The sequence below is a fragment of the Carettochelys insculpta genome, chromosome 11 (assembly GCF_033958435.1).
Source record: "Carettochelys insculpta isolate YL-2023 chromosome 11, ASM3395843v1, whole genome shotgun sequence".
Lineage (NCBI taxonomy): Eukaryota > Metazoa > Chordata > Testudines > Carettochelyidae > Carettochelys > Carettochelys insculpta.
In genome coordinates this window covers 7,754,685-7,777,232 of record NC_134147.1, presented here as the reverse complement: position 1 = coordinate 7,777,232, position 22,548 = coordinate 7,754,685, and the positions used below count along the sequence as shown (strand labels likewise).

The 22,548-nt window shown below is 41.8% G+C and overlaps 2 protein-coding genes across 2 annotated transcripts in view; one reads left to right on the top strand and one right to left on the bottom strand.

Moving 5' to 3' along the window:
* Positions 1 to 22,548, top strand: part of CENPP (centromere protein P) — a 308,478-nt gene that overhangs the window by 136,330 nt on the left and 149,600 nt on the right. The window lies entirely within an intron of this gene.
* ASPN (asporin) overlaps positions 1 to 22,548 on the bottom strand; it is a 40,518-nt gene that overhangs the window by 1,462 nt on the left and 16,508 nt on the right. Inside the window, exons 3-7 of the mRNA XM_075005816.1 lie at positions 18,951 to 19,063; positions 14,859 to 15,072; positions 13,488 to 13,598; positions 9,812 to 9,905; positions 2,549 to 2,687 (exon numbers count right to left, since the gene is read on the bottom strand). Coding sequence (XP_074861917.1) covers positions 2,549 to 2,687; positions 9,812 to 9,905; positions 13,488 to 13,598; positions 14,859 to 15,072; positions 18,951 to 19,063 — 671 coding nt within the window. The remainder of the gene's footprint in view (positions 1 to 2,548; positions 2,688 to 9,811; positions 9,906 to 13,487; positions 13,599 to 14,858; positions 15,073 to 18,950; positions 19,064 to 22,548) is intronic.

Here is a 22,548-nt window from a genome sequence, read left to right as displayed (position 1 = left end):
GAGCCAGCGAGTAGCACCTCTTCTCACCTCAGCTCTGAGCCCCTATATGGGGCTTAATAAGTAATTGCACAGCCATGCGGCTTAGAGGGAGCTTAAGCTTGTCAGTGAATTTTCTCCCCCCCCCCACCCCCGCCACCATCAAGAGACATAATAGTGATAATTTAGGTGGTTATAGTATCATATACATTTGTAGCTGTTGTGGAACTGTGGGTAGAAAATAGTAGTCATAATAATACCTAACTCTTAAATAATATACTGTATACACAATTATTCTCCGTTTACAAATGGAGAGAGGTTATTGGCTTGCTTAGATCACCCAGAGGCCTGTGGCAGAGCCAGGAATAGTTCTAATCAAGTGGGCTCTTCACTAGGCTGCATGGTTCTTATGAGATTCCTCTTCCCTTTTGTATGCTTGATTATATTGGAATGAGGATATTGGTCATGATATGAATGGATTGGAGCATGCTGTTTTTCTGAGATGGTTTGTGAGAAAAATCACAGCTAAAACCTTGATTCTTTTATTACATGTTATTGTAACTTTGTGTGAAAAGTCGGGTGTTTCTTCTTTCTCCACTCTGCACAAGCATCATTCCCTGAGACATAGCCCAACGCCCAGTTTACCCATCTCACCCTGACCTACCCACTGTGGTAAGCTATTGGAATTTAAAAAGACATGAACACACAAAAAGTTGTGGTGGAGCTGCTGTTGTCTTTGTTACATTCACAAACTAAGGATGATTTTAGAACTGAGATTTGATAAAGTTAATATCGTTAAAAAAAGCTTGCTCAAGCCCCACAGGAGCTGACTCTCACTCTCCAACAACTCTCATGGAACTACTTTTTGCTCACTTTTTGTTCTTTTTTATCTTTTCAGCAGTGCTCCCAGCCCTTAAAGGGCCAGAGTACAACCCTAAAAGGACAGGGAGCCAATAAATATAATCCTTATAGTGAATAAGCTGACATGTTCTTTTGAGTGTTGATTGTATGCAGGTTACAGGCAGCAGTTTACTATAAGGTTCCTTGTTAATTTGGTTATATAGCCTGATCTGTATGTCTTTCCAGACCCCGAGCCTCCTCTACAAGGTTTTCAGTCAGTCTCATTCCGGGCTCCTGTGAGGCTGACAGTAGGCTGGGTGCCCTTGCCTGGGGGCTGTCTACTAGGTCCATATAGCACATAGTTCCATGTGCCATGACCGCAGTGTAAGGTCCTGCTCAAGCTAGCCAGGTGACACTCACAGCATGCCCTGTCTGCAGCTGCCTCCCACACCCTAGGGTGTGTGACATGCGAGGTACTTACCGGAGAGACCTTTGCCTAGCACGAACGAAGCCCAGGAGGTGGCATGGCTTGTGGGGACCAATTCCAGCGTGATGAAGAGGTTGCTACTGTTCTCCTGTATCATGTCTGGCTCAAGCTCCAGTGGGGGTTGTGGCTCTGAGGTCTCCTCCCCTAATGGTGCTTCTGGTGGCAGTGGGGGGGCCTCCAATACTGTGTTGATGGTGCAGGTTGGAGTTAATGTGTCCCCCCCCACTTCCCACCCACAGGATCGTCATGATGCTTCTTGTAATAGGGTTATGTAGCAGGTCCTGCCCCAGAGCATCGGGCAGTATCCTGGGCCTGAATGTAGCCCTGCCTGAGCTCTTTTACTTCAGCCTGGACCTGCTCCATGGATTGATAGCTGGGTTGGCCCCATTCCACATGGGTGGTGGCCATCTGGTTGTAGGCAGGGGTGTTATGGTGTTACGCCTTGGGGTCCTGCAGTATATCCTCACCCCACAGGTCCAAGAAGGCCTGAACATTGGCCGCGGTCCAGGAGGGGGCCCTCCTCTTTGAATCCTGAGGTGGCTCCTGGGACCCCTCAGGCTGGTCCCTCGAGGGCCCAGAGCCATCTTGGGGTTTCTGTCCTTTGGCTCTGAGGATATGGGAATGAGCAGCATGTTGCTTGCAAGTTCTCAGCTTCCTGCCATGTGTTTTCCCATGCTCCCTGAGGCTTTAAGAAGGGCTGGAGGCTGGAACCATAGAGCACTGATTGCTGTGGATGGGGTGTCTCCCCCGGGCACCTGCATAGTGCCCTGGCGGCCTTTTCTATTGACAGGCCACCTGGAACATCCAGACCTGCCTTTTATTGACAGATCTTCCTCATGAGGAGTAGGGTATGGCTGTTGACAAAAGTGCTGTGTTCTTTGGAGTTATTGTAAACAGAACATGGCTTGGGAATCTGGACACTCCCCGCATTTTGACAACAAAACCCTCCAATCTAAACATAGCCTGTGGGTCTAGGCTGTTGGCTTCAAAGGTGTTATTGTAACACACAAAATATCTTTTGGGCTGTTTTTTTCTTTGCAGGTAATTGCTACTGTCGAGTGATCCTGTTACGTCCACCTGGTTATCCTTTCAAATACATGCATCATTTCCTATTGTTTTCTTGTAATAACAGTATCCAAGATACATATTTGTGAAAGTAATTATGTGGCAAGTTATTTCCTAATTAGTGTAACAAAAAAGCCAAAAAACATACAAACAAAAAATCCACTGAGAGTAGCATATTACCTGCAGATATTTCAAATCAGGTAATCCAGGAGGAACCTTTTTCAGTTTGTTGTTTTCTAAGTGTATTTCTCGCACATTTGGTATACTAGAAAAGCTTCCATTTTCCACATCTTTGATTTTATTGTTTCCCAGTCCCAGCCTAGAAATAAAGCAATAAAGCTTCACTGCTGATTTATGGCACTTTATAATAGCATTGCTAAGTAGACTTTTCAATCAAGTTTTGCACACAGGAGTATACAGGGGAAAAAAAAGAAGGAAAAAATGTTAATTTTAATATAAAAATAAATCAGCATTGGAGTATGGGACAAATCCAGAACAGAACATTTGCCCAATGCATTTCCACTTCATTGGCAGCATTTGGGAAGTTGTACCTGAGTTATTTAGTTGGTCTGCAATACTTTTTCTTTCGCGAGCAAATGTTAAAAAGAGGCAGCATTTGTGTAAATAAGCCATAATCTTTAAATAGAGAACAAATCCAGTCAATTTTTAATGTACAAAGAAAACAGTATTTTGTATTGTCATAATATGGACACAATAGGAAGACAAATGAAAAAATTTACATTGGTTACAGCTCAGGGTAACTCTTTGTATCCCTGAAGTTCTAAGGTGTTTCCGCACATTACATTTATTTTCTCTTTTCAGATTTCCTTTTCACGTAAATTGTCACTCACACTGTAACTTAGTGTAAGGCAGTGATTAGCTTGAGGGCCAAAAATAATTACTTCAAAATGTTAAGGGGCCAAAATTGATAAAGGGAAGGAAAATATACACTTCAAATTTTCTCTTCTCTTTATGCCTTTCTATTCTGGTTTCTTACATTGACAAGGAAGCCTTCAGGCAGCTACCAGCTTAGGTTTCTGATAGCAAATCATGAGTTAAAATTTATTCATCCACATTCTCAGAGTATCAGCTTAGCCTTGGAGAAGGACTTTTCTACTTTTAGAGCCTCTATCTCTCAGAAATACACTCATTTCTTCCTTCTTCCTCAATCTTCTCCAATGTGAAACCACTGTTTTTGTCTCCAGTCTCTGAGGGAAACATATGTTTCTTTTCCCTGAAACCAACTAAGGCCAGGTCTACACAAGGGGGGGAAATTGATGTACGATAAGTAACTCCAGCTATGAGAATTCTAGGGCTGGAAGGGACCTCAGGAGGTAATTTACTGTAGCCCCCTGCCTAAATAAAGCAGGATCAACCCCAAATAAATCACCCCAGCCACAACTATGTCAAGCCCGGACTTAAAAACCTCTAGGGATGGAAATTCCACCACCTCTGTCAGTAACACATTCCAGTGCTTCACCACCCTCCCAGTGAAATAATTTTTCCTAATATGCAACCATGCCTCTCCCTCTGGCTGGGTCTACACGAGCCCCTTCCTTTCGAAAGGGGCGTGTTAATGATCGGGTTTGAAAGATGCTAATGAGGCAGGCAGTAGGCATCCTTCAGTCTGCATAGACTATGGATTGCGCCCTTTAAAGTTTCAATTGAGGACTTCATTTACAGCGTCTATTGTGACTATAAAGACCCACACGAGAGTGACAGTCCTTGCTGCATCTCTTGCAGATGTAGTGGGTGTCTGGCAAGTCCTTATTGTGCTTTCTGTGTGCTCGTTTCTCCTCTGCTAGTTGTCTGATCTTCAACTCACCCTTCTGAAGGCCCTTGTGTAACCCCTGCCTCCATCTGCTGTGGTTGTCTGCTAGTTCTTCCCAGTTGTCCAGCTCGATGTCTACCTCTCTGAGATCTCTCTTGCAGACATCTTTGTAACGCAACTGGGGGCGTTCGGGAGGTCTTTTGCCAGAGGCTAGCTCACCATACAGGATGTCTTTTGGAATCCTTCCATCGTTCATCCTGTGGACTTGGCCAAGCCAGCGGAGTCGACGCTGCCTGAGGAGGGTGTGCATGGTTGGGATTCCAGCTTGCTCGAGGACGGCAGTGTTGGTAACTGTGTCCTTCCATGATATTCCAAGGATGCGCCTGAGGCAGCGCAAGTGGAAGACGTTTAGCCTCTTTTCCTGGCGGGCATACAGGGTCCAAGTCTCGCTGCCATAAAGGAGGGTGCTGAGGATGCAGGCTCTGTAGACTTGCATTTTGGTGTGAGTGTACAGCTTGTTGTTATTTCACACTGTCTTGCTGAGTCTGGACAGAGTTGTGGTCGCTTTTCCAATCCTCCTATTTAGCTCAGTGTCCAGCAACAGGGTGTCAGTGATAGTGGACCCGAGGTAAACGAACTTGTGGATGACCTCTAACATATAGTTGTCAATGCTGATTGATGGGGATTCAGCAACATCCTGACCGAGTACGTTCATCTTCTTTAGGCTGATGGTAAGCCCAAAGTCCTTGCATGCTTTGGAGAACCGATCCAGCAGTTTTTGAAGCTGGTCTTCTGTGTGAGACACTACAGCAGCATTGTCTGTGAACAGCATGTCTCTGATGAGGACTTCTCGCACCTTAGACTTAGCTTTCGGCCTTGCAAGGTTAAACAGTTTCCCATCAGATCTTGTGTGCAGCAAGATGGGTGACTTCAATGCAAGAGTTGGAGCTGATTGGGCCTCATGGCCTTCCTGCTTAGGACACTTCGGTGTGGGAAAAATGAATGACAATGGACAGCATCTCCTTGAACTGTGCACGTACCACAATCTGTGCATCACAAACACATTCTTCCAAACGAAGCCACAGCATAGAGTGTCGTGGAGACACCCATGCTCGAAGCACTGGCATCAACTAGATGTGGTCATCACTAGGCGTAATAACCTCAAAAACGTCCTTCTGACACGCAGCTATCATAGTGCTGACTGTGATACAGATCACTCGCTAGTTTGCTCCAAGCTCAAGCTGAGACCCAAGAAGCTGTACCGCTCTAAACCTGCTGGAAGGCCCTGCATTGACGCCAGAAAGATGGCAAACTCGGAGAAAGCTGAAAAGTTCAGAGAGAGCCTCCAGGAAAATCGTGCAGCGGCCCTGGGGGAGTCGATGCAACATCCAAATGGCAACATCTGAGGGATACAGTTTACAACACGGCCTTGTTGGTGTTTGGAAGAAGAGCTAGAAACATGAACGACTGGTTCGAAGCTAACTCCGATGAGATGATTCCAGTCATTGAAAAGAAGCGCGCTGCGCTCCTGGAGTACAAACGCTCACCAAGCCAGAGTACCCAGCAAGCACTTAGAGAGGCCAGAAGAACAGTACAGCAGACAGCCAGGCGTTGTGCCAACAACCACTGGCTCCAGCTATGCAGCAGCATCCAGACCTGTGCTGACTTTGGTAATCTCAGAGGAATGTACGAGGGTGTGAAGAAGGCATTAGGACCCACCCAGAACAAGATGGCACCTCTGAAATCCAAATCTGGTGAAGTCATCGCTGACAAAGCCAAACAGATGGAGTGCTGGGTTGAGCACTACTCCGAGCTGTACTCATGCGAGAACGTTGTGGTTGACGCAGCCCTCGATGCCGTCAAGCTCCTACCAGTAATGGATGAACTGGATCAAGAACCGACTGTCAATGAACTGAAGAGAGCCATCGACAGCATTGCAGCAGGAAAGGCCCCTGGTCAGGATGGTATACCACCAGAGGTAATCAAATGTACCGCGGACACACTCCTTGAACCCCTGCGTGAGCTACTGTGCCTGTGCTGGAAAGAGGGTGAGGTTCCACAGGATATGCGTGACGCTAACATTGTAACATTGTATAAGAACAAAGGAGACAGAAGCGACTGCAACAACTACCGTGGAATCTCCCTCCTAAGCGTCACTGGTAAACTGTTCGCTCACGTCATCCTTGGCAGACTCCAGAAGATTGCTGAGAGGGTGTACCCCGAATCGCAGTGCGGATTCCACTCAGAGAGGTCTACCGTTGACATGGTCTTCTCTCTAAGGCAGCTGCAGGAGAAGTGCAGGGAGCAGAGAAAACCACTCTACATAGCCTTCATCCACCTGACCAAGGCCTTTGACTTGGTCAGCAGGGATGGTCTGTTCAAACTGCTCCACAAGATAGGCTGTCCTCCACGGTTACTCAAGATGATCCAGTCGTTCCACGAAAACATGACAGGAACCATCCAGTATGACGGCGCATTATCGGATGCTTTCAGAATCAGGAGCGGCGTCAAACAAGGATGCGTGCTTGCTCCAACATTGTTTGGGATCTTCTTCACACTCCTCCTGAAGCATGCCTTTGGATCTTCAACAGAGGGTAATGAGGCACTGCAATGAATATGCAGTGCTTCATTAGCATAATGGTGGCCCTGGCGATGCGAAAGTTCGGCTTTTCAAATCACACGCTGCCTGTGGAGATGGGACCTTCCAAAAGGACCCCCCCCCAGTTTTCGAAAGCCCTTCTTCCTATCTGGAGTTAGGAAGAAGGGCTTTTGAAAACTGGGGGAGTCCTTTCAGAAGGTCCCGTCTCCACGGGCGGTGCACGATTAGAAAAGCTGCACTTTTGAATCGCCGTGTCTGCCATTATGCTAATGAGGCACTGCATATTCATTGCAGCGCCTCATTAGCATCTTTCAAACCCGCTCATTAACATGCCCCTTTCGAAAGGAAGGGGCTCATGTAGACACAGGGTCTATAACTTCAGACCATTGCTCCTTGTTCTTCCATCTGTTGCCACTGAGAACAGTCTCTTTCCAGCCTTTTTAGAGACCCCATTCAGGAAGGGTTGCTATCAAATTGCCTCTCAATCTTCTCTTCTGCAAACTAAATAAGCCCCAGTCTCTCTGCCTTTCCTTATAGTTCATGTGCTAAGAGTCAAAGTACCTTAGCTCAATTTTTGCCACTGTCCCTGCATCGGGAGGTTGACGGGAGAAACACGACCACAAGGAGTACCAGGGTTGACATTGGCACCCTGATCCTTCAATTTTGCCTGGTCCCACTAGGCATGCTAAATCGAACTCTGGAAGATCAACCACCAGCATGTCGATCTTCAGCTAAGTATAGACATACACTAACTTCGGTCCAATCAGGCTCTGGAAACTTAGGGAACATCTATACTTAGTGGACGATTAACATGTGCTGGCAGTTGATCATCCGGGGTTCAATTTAGCAATCTTGAATCAATTTTTGTCTCCCACTGTAGCCCTGGACTTGATCCATCTCTCTCTCCACTCATCTCTAGTGTTCCCAAGATCATTCCTTGATCTTTACAGCTTTTCTTGCTCCTTCCCATCCCCTTCAGAAATACTCTCACCAAAAGTCCTCCATTCTGCCTAATTCCTCACTTCCCCTTCTTTGAAATAAACTGGTTACTGGCACCGCATAAACTCAAAACTGTCACTTAAATGGAGGCATTACACCTCTAAGAGAAATTGATACTGCCCTCTACTTGTCTTTTTGACCACTCTGACTTTTTCCTATGCACTCTGCTTTTTCTTTGTTCCCTTTTTTTCCCCCTTGTGAAGAATTTATAGAATTACAAGGTTGGAAGACCCCTAGGCGGTCATTGAGTCCAACACCATGCTAAACGCAGGAGCAATCCCAACTAAATCATCCCAACCAGGGCTTTGTCAAGCCAGGACATGGAAACCTCTAGGGATGGAGATTCCACCACCTCCCTAGGTAACCCATTCCAATGCTTCACTACACTGCTGGTGAAATAGTTTTCTTCTAATATCCAACAATACCTCCCTCACTGCAACTTGACACCATTGCTTCTAGTTCTGTCATCTGTCACCACTGAAAACAGCCTATCTCCAACCTCTTTGGAACTGCCCTTCAAGAAGTTGAAGGCTATTAAATCTCCCCTCCCTTCTTCTGTAGACTAAATAAGCCCGAATTCCTTAGCCTGTCCTCACATGCTCCAGCCCCCTAGCGATTTTTATTGCCCTCCTCTGGACTGTCTCCAATGCATTCACATTCTTCCTGTAATGGGGGATCCAGAATTGGACTCAATACTCTGGATGTGGCAGCACCAGTTTGAAATAAAGGGAATAATCATAATGCTCCTAGTTATGTCCCCCAATATGCCATTAGCCTTCTTGGCAGCAAAAACACACTGTTGACGTGTATCCTGCTTCTCATCTACTGTAATCCCCATTTCCTTTTCTGATGAACTGTTGTTTATCCTGTTGGTCCCCAGCAAGTGGCAGTGCTTGGGATTCTTTCATCCCATGCTCAGGACTCTCTATACTTATCCTTGTTAAATCTCATCTGATTTCTTTCAGTCCGATCCTCCAGTTTATCTAGTTCACTCTGGCCCCTATTCCTCCAGTGTATCAACCTCTTTCCCAAGCTTAGTGTCATCTGCAAATTTGCTGAAAGTGCAATCCATTCCCTCATCCAGGTCATTGATAAAGATGACCAGCCCCAGAACTGACCCTTGGGGCACACCCCTTGATACTGACCGTCAACCAGATATCGAACCATTGACTACTACATATTGATCCTGATGATCTAGCCAAATTTCTATCCACCTTACAGTCTATTTACCCAATTCATATTACTTTAACTTGCTGGCAAGAGCACGGTGGGAGACTATCAAAAGCTTTACTAAAGTTGAGGTATATCACTTTCCTCATACCCACAGTGACAGTTACCTCGCCATAGAAGGCAATTAGGTTTGTCAGGCATGACTTGCCCTTGGTGAATTCTGGTCATTTTTCCCTCTTACAAATGCTTCAAAATGGATTCCTGAGATGACTCTCTAGCAAGCCCTCCAATTCCCCAGTACATAAAAGGAGCAGAAGCTTTTGGGGATGGGTGGAGAAAGAGTAGGGGTTGAATCTCCTGGAGACCTGACTAGTGTCAGATGAGAGAATTTGCTGGACCACTGGAGGTCAATATTGTCTAGCACATTACCAATACTTCCACTGCTTACAAGGCTTTTAGAAAAAACAAGTAGTTCTGTGGTGTCTTATAGACTAACATTTTTTGAAGCATAAGCTTTGGTGGACAAAGACATTCCTTCTCCCCTGCACTCTTCCCCCACGTCCGTTTCCAGATAGTATGGTCTTGGTATTGAATCTGCAGAGGGATAGGGGTGGGAAAATAGGGAGCTAGTAAAAGGACTCTTCCCCCCCTCCTCCATTAATTATGCAAGGAAACAAATGTGTGTGTGGTGAGGGGGCTTACTTGCACTGTACATTTTGCCATTTTATCAGTCAGGTAGTCCTAGACATCTAATAATAATGCTGCAGCCTGATTAAACCTGTATCACATGTCTCCTGTTGTCCTTTTGGAGTATCCAGACAATTCACCATACCATACCTTATTTCTAAAATGGGTTCTCTAAAGTGATTAGGAAAATCCTGGAAATTTTGATGTTATGTTTTACCTTTGAAGATCTTTGTACCGTATAAAATCTTCAAGTTCAACAGCTGTAATTTTGTTGTCATCGAGATGAAGCTCTAATAAAGAGGATGGTAGCCCTTAAATGGAAGAAAAATCAGTGTAATTAATTGGTTAAAATATTTATATTCATTAAATTTTGGACAGCTTCCTCTTTCTGGGAAGGATTGGGAAGGTGCTGGATAGGTCTGGTGTGCTGTCTGGATCAAAAAATATCCGGTAGATACTATATATATTATGTGTTAAATTTTTCTAGTCTTCATGTGTTGTTTTAATTGATAGTTTTGTTGTTCAGAAGAATCATGGACCTGAATATTTGTTTCTCTTTGAATTATTACAGTGAAATAAACAGTAAATGGACTTTGACTAATAATTCGTCAACTCTGTTTTAAGAAGAAATTTATATCTTTATCTTACCCTAGATTGGGTAAGTGTTCAGACAGACTGATCAGAAATTTTTCTGCCTGTCATGTAGTTAAAACAATGGTGCAATTAATTGCATGGTTAACAATAATAGAATGCCATTTATTTAAATATTTTGATGATTTTTCATTTTCAAGTACATTGTACTGTGTTGTAATTTAAATCAGTGTACAGTGCTTACTTTATATTTATTTTGATATCAAATATTTGCACTGTAAAATGGTAAACAAAAATTGTATTTTCAAGTCCCCCCTTTACAAGTACTGTAGCATAATCTCTTTATCATGAAAGTTGAACCTTACAAATGTAGAATTTTGTACAAAAAGTCATTCTGAGGTAAAATAATATAAAACTTCAGAATCTATAAGTCAGTTCTAGCCTGTTTCTTTTTCAGACAAGCACTTAGGCAAACACGTTTTTTTAATGTTCAGAGGAGATTTTGCTGCCCACTTCTTACTTACAGTATCACCTGAAAGCCAGAAAAGGCATTCAAATGGCACTCTGGTAGTGAGCATTCTAAGATATTTACATGCCACATGCGCTAAGGATTCATATGTCTCTCTATTTGTCATTGCAATTCCAGAGGACATGCATCAATGGTGATGACAGGTTCTGTTCAATAATGATACAAAGCAGCGTAGACTTAAATACCTGTTTTTGCCATCTGAGTCACATGCCACCAGCAGATTGATTTTTGGTGACTTGGGTTCTATAGTTTCTGCATCAGAGTGTTGCTCTTCTAAGACTTCTGAAAGCAAGCTTTAAAGCCCCTCCCTCTGATGTTTTGGAAGGTATGCTAGATTCTTGAACCCTGGATTAAGTGATGTAGAAATTTAGCATTGGTACCCTATTTGTGTTTTGTCAAATCTTCAGTGAAATTATTCTTAAAATAAACATGTGCATGGTCATCATCTAACTGCTATAACATGATATATATGGTAGAATGTTAGTAAAAATGGCAGGAGACATACAATTCTCCCATAAAGAATTCAGTCACAATTTTTTTTTAAACGAGTGTCATCAGCACTGAAGTATGTCCTCTGGAATGTGCCTGGAGCATGAAGGGGCATATGAATGTTCAGCATATCTGGCACATCCTTGTTCCTTACAATGTCAGCTGCACAGGTACCATGTGTACACCTGTTTTCACTTTCAGTTGACATTGTAAAAAAGAAGGGGGCAACATTATCTCCCATAAATGTAAGCAAATTTGCTTGTCTTAGTGATTTGGCAGAACAAGAAGTAGGACTGCAAGGACTTGTAGAATCCAATGTTTTACCTTGCTTTGGTTTTGGTGCCATTATTAAGGGGAAAAAATATCCACATATATTCCACTACAGTACTTGCATGCAGTGAACTAAATAATACTATTTCTTTTATCATTTTTTTACAATATAAATATTTGTAATAAAAATAATGTAAAGTGAGCACTCTGCAGATCGGCTATGGTTACACTACAGCGATTTGTTGACAAAAGTCACTATCAGTAGAGATTTCCCAACAAAACTTCTGTCAGCAGAGTGCACCCATGCACAAAAGCCAATCTGAAGAGCTCTCCACTCTGTTGACACATGAGTTGTACTGCTTGGCCACTCTCTCGACAAAACAGGCACCAGGAAGCACAGCAGACAGTGCTACCCATTGTTCTGGATGCCTGTCTGCCGGGAGAAGGCCCCCTCCCCACCCCAAATGCCCACATAGCTTTTTTGTCAACAGAATCTGTTGACGGTGCCATTATGCTCATGCCTGTGAGGCAGAACTCTGCTGGCGAAAGTGCTTAGTTTTGTCAACAAACTGTTGACAAAACACCTTTTGTGTGTGGATGCTCCACCAGTTTTGTCTACAAAACCAGGGTTTTGTTGGCAAATCTCGCTAGTGTGCCTGTAGCCCTTGATTTCAGTTATAACACAGAATACAAAATAATTTGTCGTAGAAAAAGTAGAAAAATTATGAAAATATTTAATTTCAATTGATAACTCTATTTTTTAAAACTATGCGTAATTGCAATTAATTTTGAGTTAATCGCATGAGTTAACTGAAATTGACAGAAAGTATTTTAATTATAGTGTCCGCTCCCTTTAGATTTCTGCTGTCTTTTTTTTTAATCACTCTAGTTGGATTTTTATTTATGTAGTTAAACTCTACCACCTTTACTCATGTCGAGTAATACTTTACTCGATGAAGTCTTTCTGTGATCCACAGATCTACTTATACATAAGGGTGAAAGGATAAGATCAGTGGTGGTCCTGGATTGTGCTGGTCTTTGGCTGTGTGAATAATCTACAGATTCTCATGCTAAGGGCCTGTGGAGAATCATGCATAGCATGATTAAATGTTTTATTAGGAATAAGGGTGCAAGATCATATTTCAGTCCTAATTACAAGCCTAAACATATCTCAGTATAGCAAGGACATTAACAGTTGTTTGGGAAGTGTTTCTCTGTTTTGCCTGTCTGAAAAATTGAGTTCCTGAAGATGCATGTTCATGGAGAAATTATATCCAGCAATTGCCCTCTCTGTTGAATTAAAAGCTTGGGCCTCTTATTGCCTTGGTTTCCTGAGAAGCACCTCTGTAACCTGTTAAAAAAAACAAAATTCAAATTCAAATGGAAAGTAATTATTACTTGAAAAGTTGATCATAAGTTACTTAGAAGAGTAATAAAGAAAACTGTTCTTTCAGACAGACTGACAAAGTATCTGTACCAGTTTTCAGTTACAACACTGGCTGAATTCAACGTACTCTGAAACCTGCATTGTTCTTAACTGTTTGCGAGAGACTGCCAGAGGAAAATTAAAGGATTGAGTTACAATTCGTTGGAAGGCTTGGCCTAGTTTGTTCTCTCTTCTAGGCTGAATTGCTCCTCCTTGCTGATGGTTTGTTATTGCTGTTTCTTGACCTTAATGAAAGCAGCATGCACCATGCTAGACAGAGTGGGATAGGAGAACAAGTGTAATGTTCACCAGTGCTCAATAACAGCATCCCAAGGATGAAAGAGGCATATGGGAAGGAAGGGTGGCTGCTTCTGAGAGAGTGGAGAGAGATGAACAAATTTAGAACCCATGGAATACAAATTATTGTTTTGACTATTGTAAAGTCATACTACAGAAACTGAGAGGAAAAATAATACATATAAAATCAGAATGTTGTGTGGAGGTGAAGATTCTTTTTGTATATAGCACACGTTAAAAGACTGATAAATTATTCAGGCTTCTCCTTAGCGCACAAAAAAGAACACATACCTTTGGGAATTGAGGTCAGTTTAGTTTCTGCAATTCTTATGTGATGAACTGTAACTCCTTCAAAAGCTCCTGGTTCTATTCCATCATTGTCGAGAGGATTTGCGCTCATTTCTACAAAAGCAAGTATTTTATAATTAAACTAAAACACATTGCACATCAATTCTAGTCTGTCTAATTGTACAGGGTTTGCTAAAAGCAGTTCTGCTTTTACTTCACTTGTAATCATTATGACTGTTTTAGAAATCTGATTAAAAAAAACCATGGTTTACATGACACAGTTTTAAAACATCTTTGCTATAACTCAGAGGAGATTGCCCTGGGATTATGTAGTTTGCGCATACTTCTCTTTAAATGGTAAATCTACAAATCCCACTGAATTCTACATTGCAAAACAATCTGGAGTTCCACTGAATAAGCCTGCTCTGACCATTGATTGTAATCAGTATTTGAAGTGGCCCCTGTTTGGTATACTAGAGCAACTGGATGCTGTCTGATGGCCTCATGGGAGAAGTAAGTGTGTCTAACAATTCTGCCTAAATTAGGATTGCATGTTTTGACCTGTAGAGTTACCAGAACTTTGGCTGATTGATAGCTACAGTTAGGTAGATCTGAATTTCAGTTAAGCAAATAAAAGGCACTTTAATGATCCCCCAAAATATGTATCTTACTTTAAAGAGGAACTTATATTTAAGAAAAATTGGAACAGAAATGGCACATAGGAAATAAAATGTGCCAGTAACCACATTCTGTGCTGCTACTGCAGATTTTACATTTTTGAATGGGAGCCTCTGTCCCATCCCCAAGTGAGTTAGCTTTTCTGTTTTCTCCTACAGTGAAATCCTTGATCCTGTACTCACGGCATTGTAATAAGCTATATGTGAAATGTGGTGTCTCAAATCATAGAAATGATGTCTCAAATCATAGAAAGATTAGGTAAAGTAGCTGGTCTGTGAGGGAGCCTAGTCATTAGAGGTAGCAACTAAGCCCAAGTTTTTGGCCATCTGCCTCGCAAGATCTTCAATATTTTGATGAAGGTTTGCAAATTTAGCTGTTTTTCAGGAGCATGTAGCAGTTAAGCCTTTCACCAGTTTGTATTGGTAAAATTGGCAAGCTAACATTTTATTAATAACAATTTTATAATAGTTCCATAGTAAGCTAGGACCAGATTATGCTGTCACTCTGTGTATAGAATTCTAATTCTTTCGGATTTGTGTGTAGATTAGCTATGTCTGTACTGTGTTTATTAGCACATTCACCAGTTTGCTTGATGCATTCCTGAAATATGCTTTGTCAACTGCTGACAGACATTCTGTTTAATTCTTTTTAATCTTTTTAATTCTTTTTCATACTTTTCCCATAAAACAGACTTACCCAAAACATGTAAAGCCTTCATTCCTTCAAATGCTTCCTTTTGTACTTTCTTAACCCTATTATCATGAATTCGTAGCTCTGCTAAAGATTTTGGCAGGTTTTCTGGGATCTCAGTTAGTTGGTTATGGGACAGGTACAATCGTCGCAACTTCTTTGTTGATTGAAAGGCTTTTGGGTGGATCTTAGATATTTTGTTGTTGTTCAAAGCCAATGCCTAAGCAAATGTGAAGGGAAAAGAGTGTATATTAGTTTTTATGATCAAGTATTTGTGAGGACATTGGAAAATATTTTTAAATAAGTATACAGTAAGTGTTTTATGGAGTAGTAATAGTGCAGGGCTGAAATGGTCATTGAGATGTGTCTAGCCTCTTGCCTCAGCTCAGGCCCAAATATACTTAGACTATCACTGTTGGTGTTTGTCCAGCCTTAAAAACCTTCAAAGACTGGGATTCTACCACCTCACTTGAAAGCTATTCCAATGTTTACCTGCCTTTACAATTCAAAAGTTTTTTTTCTAATATCTAACATAAACTTCACTGGCTAAAGATTAATCTTTACTGAATTTTATTTGTTGATTTCAGACCATCTAATTTTGATAATGTTTTGAATTCTAATCCTGTCTTTCAAAGTGCTTGCAACCCCTCCCAGCTTTATGTCCTCCAGAGATTTTTATAAGCTTACTCTCCAATCCACTTCAATTCTCTCTCCACTTGATTTTTGAAATTTTTGTTGTTTCAGGACTGTCACCCTTAAATCTGCCACTGAGTGTCCAGGGAGACTGAAGTGTTCCCCCACAGGCTTCTGCACATTACTGTTCCCGACGTCTGATTTATGTCCATTTATTCTTTAACGGAGAGACTGTCCAGTTTGGCCAATATGAATTGCAGTGGGGCGTTGCTGGCACATGCTGGCATATATTATATTAGTAGATGTGCAGGTAAAGGAGCCCCTGATGGTATTGTTGGTGTTAGGTCCTGTGATGATGTCACTGGTGTAGATATGTGAGCAGAGTTGGCAGCGAGGACTGTTACGGGCTGGTTCCAGGCCTAGAGTCACTGGTTTGTGATTTGTAGTGGCTGGTGAGGATTTGTTTAAGGTTGGCAGGCTGTCTATAGGTGAGGATAGGCCTGCCTCCCAAGGTCTGTGAGAGTGAAAGATCATTGTTCAGGATGGGTTGCAGATCACTGATGATGCACTAGAGAGGCCTTAGGTGGGGGCTGTATGTGATGGTCAGTGGTGTTCTCTTGTTTTCCTTGCGAGGCCTTTCTTGTAGCAGGTGGCTTCTGGGTACCCGTCTGGCTCAATCTGTTTCCTCACTTCCTTAGGTGGGTATTGTAGTTTGAGGAAATCAAATGGAGAGACAAATCTCTGAGCTGCAATTTATTTGCAAATTTGATTCCATTAACCATGGATTAAACAGAGACTGCGAGTGGCTCGCAGCTTACAAAGGCAGTTTCTTTGCTCTGGGTGCTAATATCTCCCCATTGGACTCTGACAAAGGCTCACATCCCCCTGTCTGATCTAACATGTTTTTTTCTCTTTTGGTAAGTACTGTTGATACTGGGCCATTTCCACCTTGCTGAATAGACCTTGTCAGCTCTGGCCCTCCCTCTTACTGGGACCTCACTCTTTAAATACCCCTCTGGCAACCGCCCCCCACCTCAGCCATCTGATGGAGCGGGTCTTTGCCCACGAAAGCTTACGCTCCAAAATATCTGTTAGTCTATATGGTGCCACAAGATTTCTTGTTATTCCATAATTTAATACGTTTGCTTTGTTTCCCCTTTTAAAGGCAGGTACTATGTTGGTATTTCTTCATTCCTTTGACACTTTACCTGTCCTCCATATGTTCTTGAAGGTAACTGATAACTTTTCGAAAATTGCTTCAGCTATTTCTTAAAGTACTGTAGGATGAATTTCATCAAGCCCTGATTTCTTGAATACTTCTAACATGTCTAAATATTTTTAACTTGTTCCTTCCCTATTTTAGCATCTGCTACTTCCCTGGATATTGATATTAACTATGTGAAGTATCTGCTCAACATTAACATTTTTAATGAAGATTGAGGCAAAGTGTAGGTATTAAGCATCTCGGCAGTTTTGATGCTCTCTTTTATTACTTCTCTTTCCCTGCTGAAAAATAGGATGACCTACATTTTTATTGCTGATAAAATATTTAAAGAATGTCATCTTCTTATCTTCTGTGTCCCTTGCTAGATGTAACTCATTTTGTGCATTAGCCTTTCTGATTTTGTCCCTGCATGCTTACAATATTTGTTTGTACTCATCTGTAGTAATTTGTCCATATTTTCATTTTTTGTAGGATTCTTGTTTGATATTCCAGTCATATAAGTGTTCCCGATTTCTAATTTAATGTGCATATATTGACTTGGAAATGAGAACTTAGTAATAATTGAATGCACAAATTCATATTTCAGATAAATTTCATTTTTCAAAATCTTGCATTTTTTGCGTAATCTTAAAAACCATAAAAATTGATTCACCAAAAAAAAATCTATGTTGAAACTTCCACAAAAGGAAGAGAAAAGTGCTGTTGGGATTCATCAAAGGTTGCTTATGGTGAGAGGAAAGCAAATCTCATATTCTCAAGAATGTTAAAGTGCACTTAGATTTTCTTACTTGTTCAACTTCTGTGGTAGGCAGGGCAGGACAAGCACTTGATTTGGGAGGGCAGTGAGCATAAGGGATGGGAGCCTGAGGAGAGAGGGTTGTGGAAGAAAGAAAAGGGGAAGGGGCAGAGGAAGAGGGAAGTGACAAGGAGGTATTGGTAGGATAGGTCTCAACTCTTTTCATTCTCAGCATTTTCCAGTGGATGGGAGATTACATTTGCCTGGGGAGAACAGGGCTAGGGATGTGGTTCCTGGGATGTAGGGTCTGCCAGTCTGGTACATGAAGTTGACACCACCATTCTGCCTCAGCAGGACATGTTGCCAACTTGGTTCTGTGAGCTGAATAAATGATACTACTAAAGTAACATCCAACCTGTAATTTACTGTCAGGATCCCATGTTCCTTAGCAGTTCCTATCCACTGTTTAGGGTGCTTACTGCTGTCAAAACAATAAATACAGGAAGGGCTCAAGCTACTTTGCATGAAGTAGTGAGAATGAGGTGGCAACTTTTTCACTTTGATTCCAGCCATTTTCTTCCTGTCAGGAGGCAAATGCCAGCTGATGATGATGCCTGGTGCTGTGTTTTATTGTGTGAAGAAAGGACAGAGCTTTCTCAATTAGCTTTAAGTGGTGCTTGCTATTATGTGTGCCCTAAGATCAATGAGAGGGGTTTGGGCTGTTTGCAATCTGCTGCATGTCAGCTATGAGAGCATATAAAAGCCTGTGTCTGACATTACTTATTCCGAGATGGAGTGCTTTTAATTAGGTACCTTCTGCATCTCTGGCATGTGGTACAAAATTGCAAAAAAGTACAGGGGACTTTTCAGAAATAATTTGCTTGGGTTCAGGGATTTGGCTGTAAGGGGACAAGCACACACTGAACAGGGACACTGGATGCATGGGAGGGGAGAGACAGTGGGAAAGGGTTGGCGCCTGGGCAGGTGGAGGGGCCTAGGCAAGAAAGCTACTGCTTCTCCAGCTGGAAGCTTCTCCCGCTGTCTAGGATGCTTACTTTTATCTTAAAGATCTAATACCACAGAATTTTCAAGGGAGCTCAGTGTTGGCCTTAACATCGTTTTATTTGAAGTTAATTGGTGTTCATTTCACAGGAAGCAGAGTTATGTGAATGCTTCTGAAAATTTCCCTCTGGCATCTGCTTAGCACGTGGGATTAAGTTTATCACTGTAGGCTACAGTTCTTAGATGAGGAGAATGTGCCATTTGTCTTAGTATCCATGAAATCTGAGAGAAATTTCTCTCTGGATATTTAAAAACTTGAGTGTATTTTCCCTTCCTCTGGATGTTGTGAGCTCCCTATACACTGACAAGATTTTCAGTCTGTAATGTGTTTGCAACCAGAGTTGAAGACATCAAAATATTTTATTCTAATCTAAATTACTAAGTAACAAATAAAATCTTTGTGTTGCGTAAAAAAACCTGAATCAGAAAATAACATACTTACGTAAAGTGATGTGAGTCCTTTGAGATCATTTTCCTTTACCTCCTTAATTTTGTTGTTTTGAAGATCTATCATGCGAGTATCAGTTGGGATATTGCTTGGTATTGAAGTCAAACCTATTTAGTGAGAATAATAAATAAAAATATATATAAATGCCCACTATATTGATATGCAAAAAAGTTTAACTGATAAACAAGACATCATGAGAATGTAAAAATGTGGCTATAGCTCTGCTTTGAATACATACATTAGGTCAGCTTGTTTTAAAAAATTAGATTTTATAAAAAAAAAGCTTCATATTTATACAAAGCTGAACATCGGTCCTCAGTTCCCATAAATTGTTTCTGGTATTCCATTTAAACAGCTTATTTTTAAAAGAATAAAAAAATCATCTGTTGTTTTTCCAAAGATCGTGTCATCCTGTGAAAGTGTAAGCCCCCAAAACTGAAACTGCTTAGGAATTGACTTTATAAAATAAAAAGTTAAACTGACAAGTCTATTTTTAATATCCATAAAATACTTTCTAAAATGCAACAAGTAAACAATCATACTTAAACAGTTCTAATTCACAGCTCTCAAAGTGTTTTAGAAAAACAGATGAGCATTTCACAGTTGGGAAAACTGTGGTACAGAGATGTCACACTGGGTTAAAATAGGGATCTTCTCGAAATCTGGGAATGTAATAAAACACATATGCAACCTATAATAGAGCACCCAACCACAGTTGTTTTGTTACAGATTGAGTAAAACATGCATAAAGATTTTAAAGTTTATCCTTTACAAAAATTATTCAATAATAAGTTGGCATGAACTAAAGCATAGTAGGTGTTACACATTGTTGAAGGCTTGTGTTGTGAATGAATGGGTTTGAAGGTGGAAATCTTTGCTTATTATAGAAAATACAGGGGCACAGTATAAAAGGAAGTATTTCTCCATGCAACTCACAGTCCACCTGTAGACCTGTTTCTCAGGTGATGATGTGAAGGCCAAGGGTATAAGAGGGTTCAAAAAAGAACTAAATTTATGGAGAGCCTATCAATGGCTGTTAGCCAAGGTGAACAGGGATGCAAAACCATTCTTTGAAGTGTCCCTAGCTTCTGTTTGCTGGAAGCTGGGAATATTATCTATATGGTATTTTTATTTTTATATTACTCTTTAATCACTAAATATACCAATAGTGGGTTGATTAAAAAATCAGTATTATGTTTTATTTTACTGTATATTTTTTAGAATTTTTCCCATTAAATGATCTTAAATAAAATAAAAACTGACAGAAATTACTAATGATTCTTTAATATGGTTACATTTCTTAGAAGTATAGACCTTCGTAGTGTGCAGGCACTTATTTGTATTATAATATAGAAAGGGATTTATGAAGGCTGACAGCTTTAAACAGTCAATACATCAGTACAGAAAGGTGTGTTTATGTGTGAGACAGAGATAAGTTGCTCTGTCAAGAGTAAATTCTTGATCTCTGTGATGGGTTGTACTTCCCACTCTGGTTCTGTGACGGCTGGATTATGCCAGACCAGTGGCACCAACCGTCACCATGGGCTCCAGGGCAAGGTGGGAGGAAGGCCCAGCTTCAAGAAGGGGTGGGAGCCAAAGGTGGAAGGTGTGGGCCTAGGGCATTCAACCCGCAGAGCTACCCAGACAGTGGCACTGCCCCACCCCTAACTCCCCCATCCCATAGTTGGGACCCTCCTTCCAGAGGGTGCTAGGGTATCCTCTCGCGCCAAGGATACCTCTCCGGGGGAGAGAACGCCAGTTGTTAGGAAGAGGCAGGTGTTAGTAGTGGGTGATTCGATCATTAGAAGTATAGATAGTTGGATTTGTGATGACCGGGAGAACTGTATGGTGACTTGCCTGCCTGGTGCGAAGGTTGCGGATCTTTCAAGGCATCTAGACACACTTATATGCGGTAGTGGGGAGGAGCCGGTGGTCGTGGTACATGTAGGTACCAATGACATAGGGAAGGGTAGGAGAGATGTCCCGGGGGCCAAATTTAGGTTGCTAGGAAGGAGACTGAAATCCAGGACCTCTATGGTGGCATTCTCAGAAATGCTTCCAGTTCCACGCGCAGGGCCAGGTAGGCAGGCAGAACTTCAGAGTCTCAATGCATGGATGAGACGATGGTGTAGGGAAGAAGGGTTTAGATTTATAAGGAACTGGGGACACTTTTGGGGTAGGGGGAGCCTATTCAGGAAGGATGGGCTCCACCTAAACCAAGGTGGATCCAGGCTGCTGGCATTAAACATTAAAAAGGTCATAGAGCAATGTTTAAACTAAGAGATGGGGGAAAGCTGATTGGTGTGGAGAAGCACATGGATCGGACGGAGACTTCTCTTAGGCGAGACTCCATTGATAGAGATTCTCTAGAATTCAGTCAGAAAGAGAAGAAGGGAGATGATAGAGTATGGGCCAGATCAGGTGAGAATAAATCAAGTGTAAAAGAATCCAATATGTCAGGGAAGGACAGGCATATGAATAGTGGTAGTTTTTTAAAGTGCTTTTACACAAATGCTAGAAGTCTATCTAATAAGATGGGTGAACTGGAGTACCTCATATCAAAGGAGGAGATTGACATAATAGGCATCACAGAAGCCTGGTGGAATAAGGACAATCAGTGGGACACTATCATACCGGGATATAAAATATATCGGAAGGACAGAATGGGTGAAGCGGGTGGCAGAGTGGTACTGTATGTGAAAGATAATATAGAATCAAATGAAATAAAAATAAAAATCCTAAATGAATCAAAATCTTCAATAGAATCACTATGGGTAGCAATTCCTTCCTCTGATGGGAATATAGCACTAGGGATATATTATCGACCACCTGACCAGGACAGTGATAGTGATTCTGAAACACTAAGGGAGATTAGAGAGGCTATCAAAATAAAAAACTCACTAATAATGGGGGATTTCATTAGCCCCATATTGACTGGGTACATGTCACCTCAGGAAGGGATTCAGAGAGAAAATTTCTTGATGCCTTAAATGACTGCTTCTTGGAGTAGCTGGTACAGGAACCCACAAGGGGAGAGGCGATTCTTGATTTAGTACTGAGTGGAACGCAGGATCTGGTCCAAGAGGTAACTATTACAGGACCGCTTGGAAATAGTGACCATAGCATAACAACATTTAATATTCCTGTGTTGGGAGGAACACCGCAACAGTCCAACACTCTGGTATTTAATTTCAAAAAGAGGAATTACACAAAAATGAGGAGGTTAGTTAAGCAGAAATTAAAAGGTAGAGTAACTAGAGTAAAATCCCTGCAAGCTGCGTGGAAACTTTTCAGAGATACTATACTAGAGGCCCAAATTAAAGAACACAGTAAGATACCTAAAAAAGAGCCACCATGGCTTAACAACCATGTAAAGGAGGCAGAGGCTGTGTCTACACTAGCCCCAAACTTTGAAATGGCCATGCAAATGGCCATTTCGAAGTTTACCAATGAAGCGCTGAAATGCATATTCAGTGCTTCATTAGCATGCGGGCGACCGCGGTGCTTCGAAATTGACGCGGCTCACCGCTGCACGGCTCATCCCGACGGGGCTCCTTTTCGAAAGGACCCTGCCTACTTCGAAGTCCCCTTA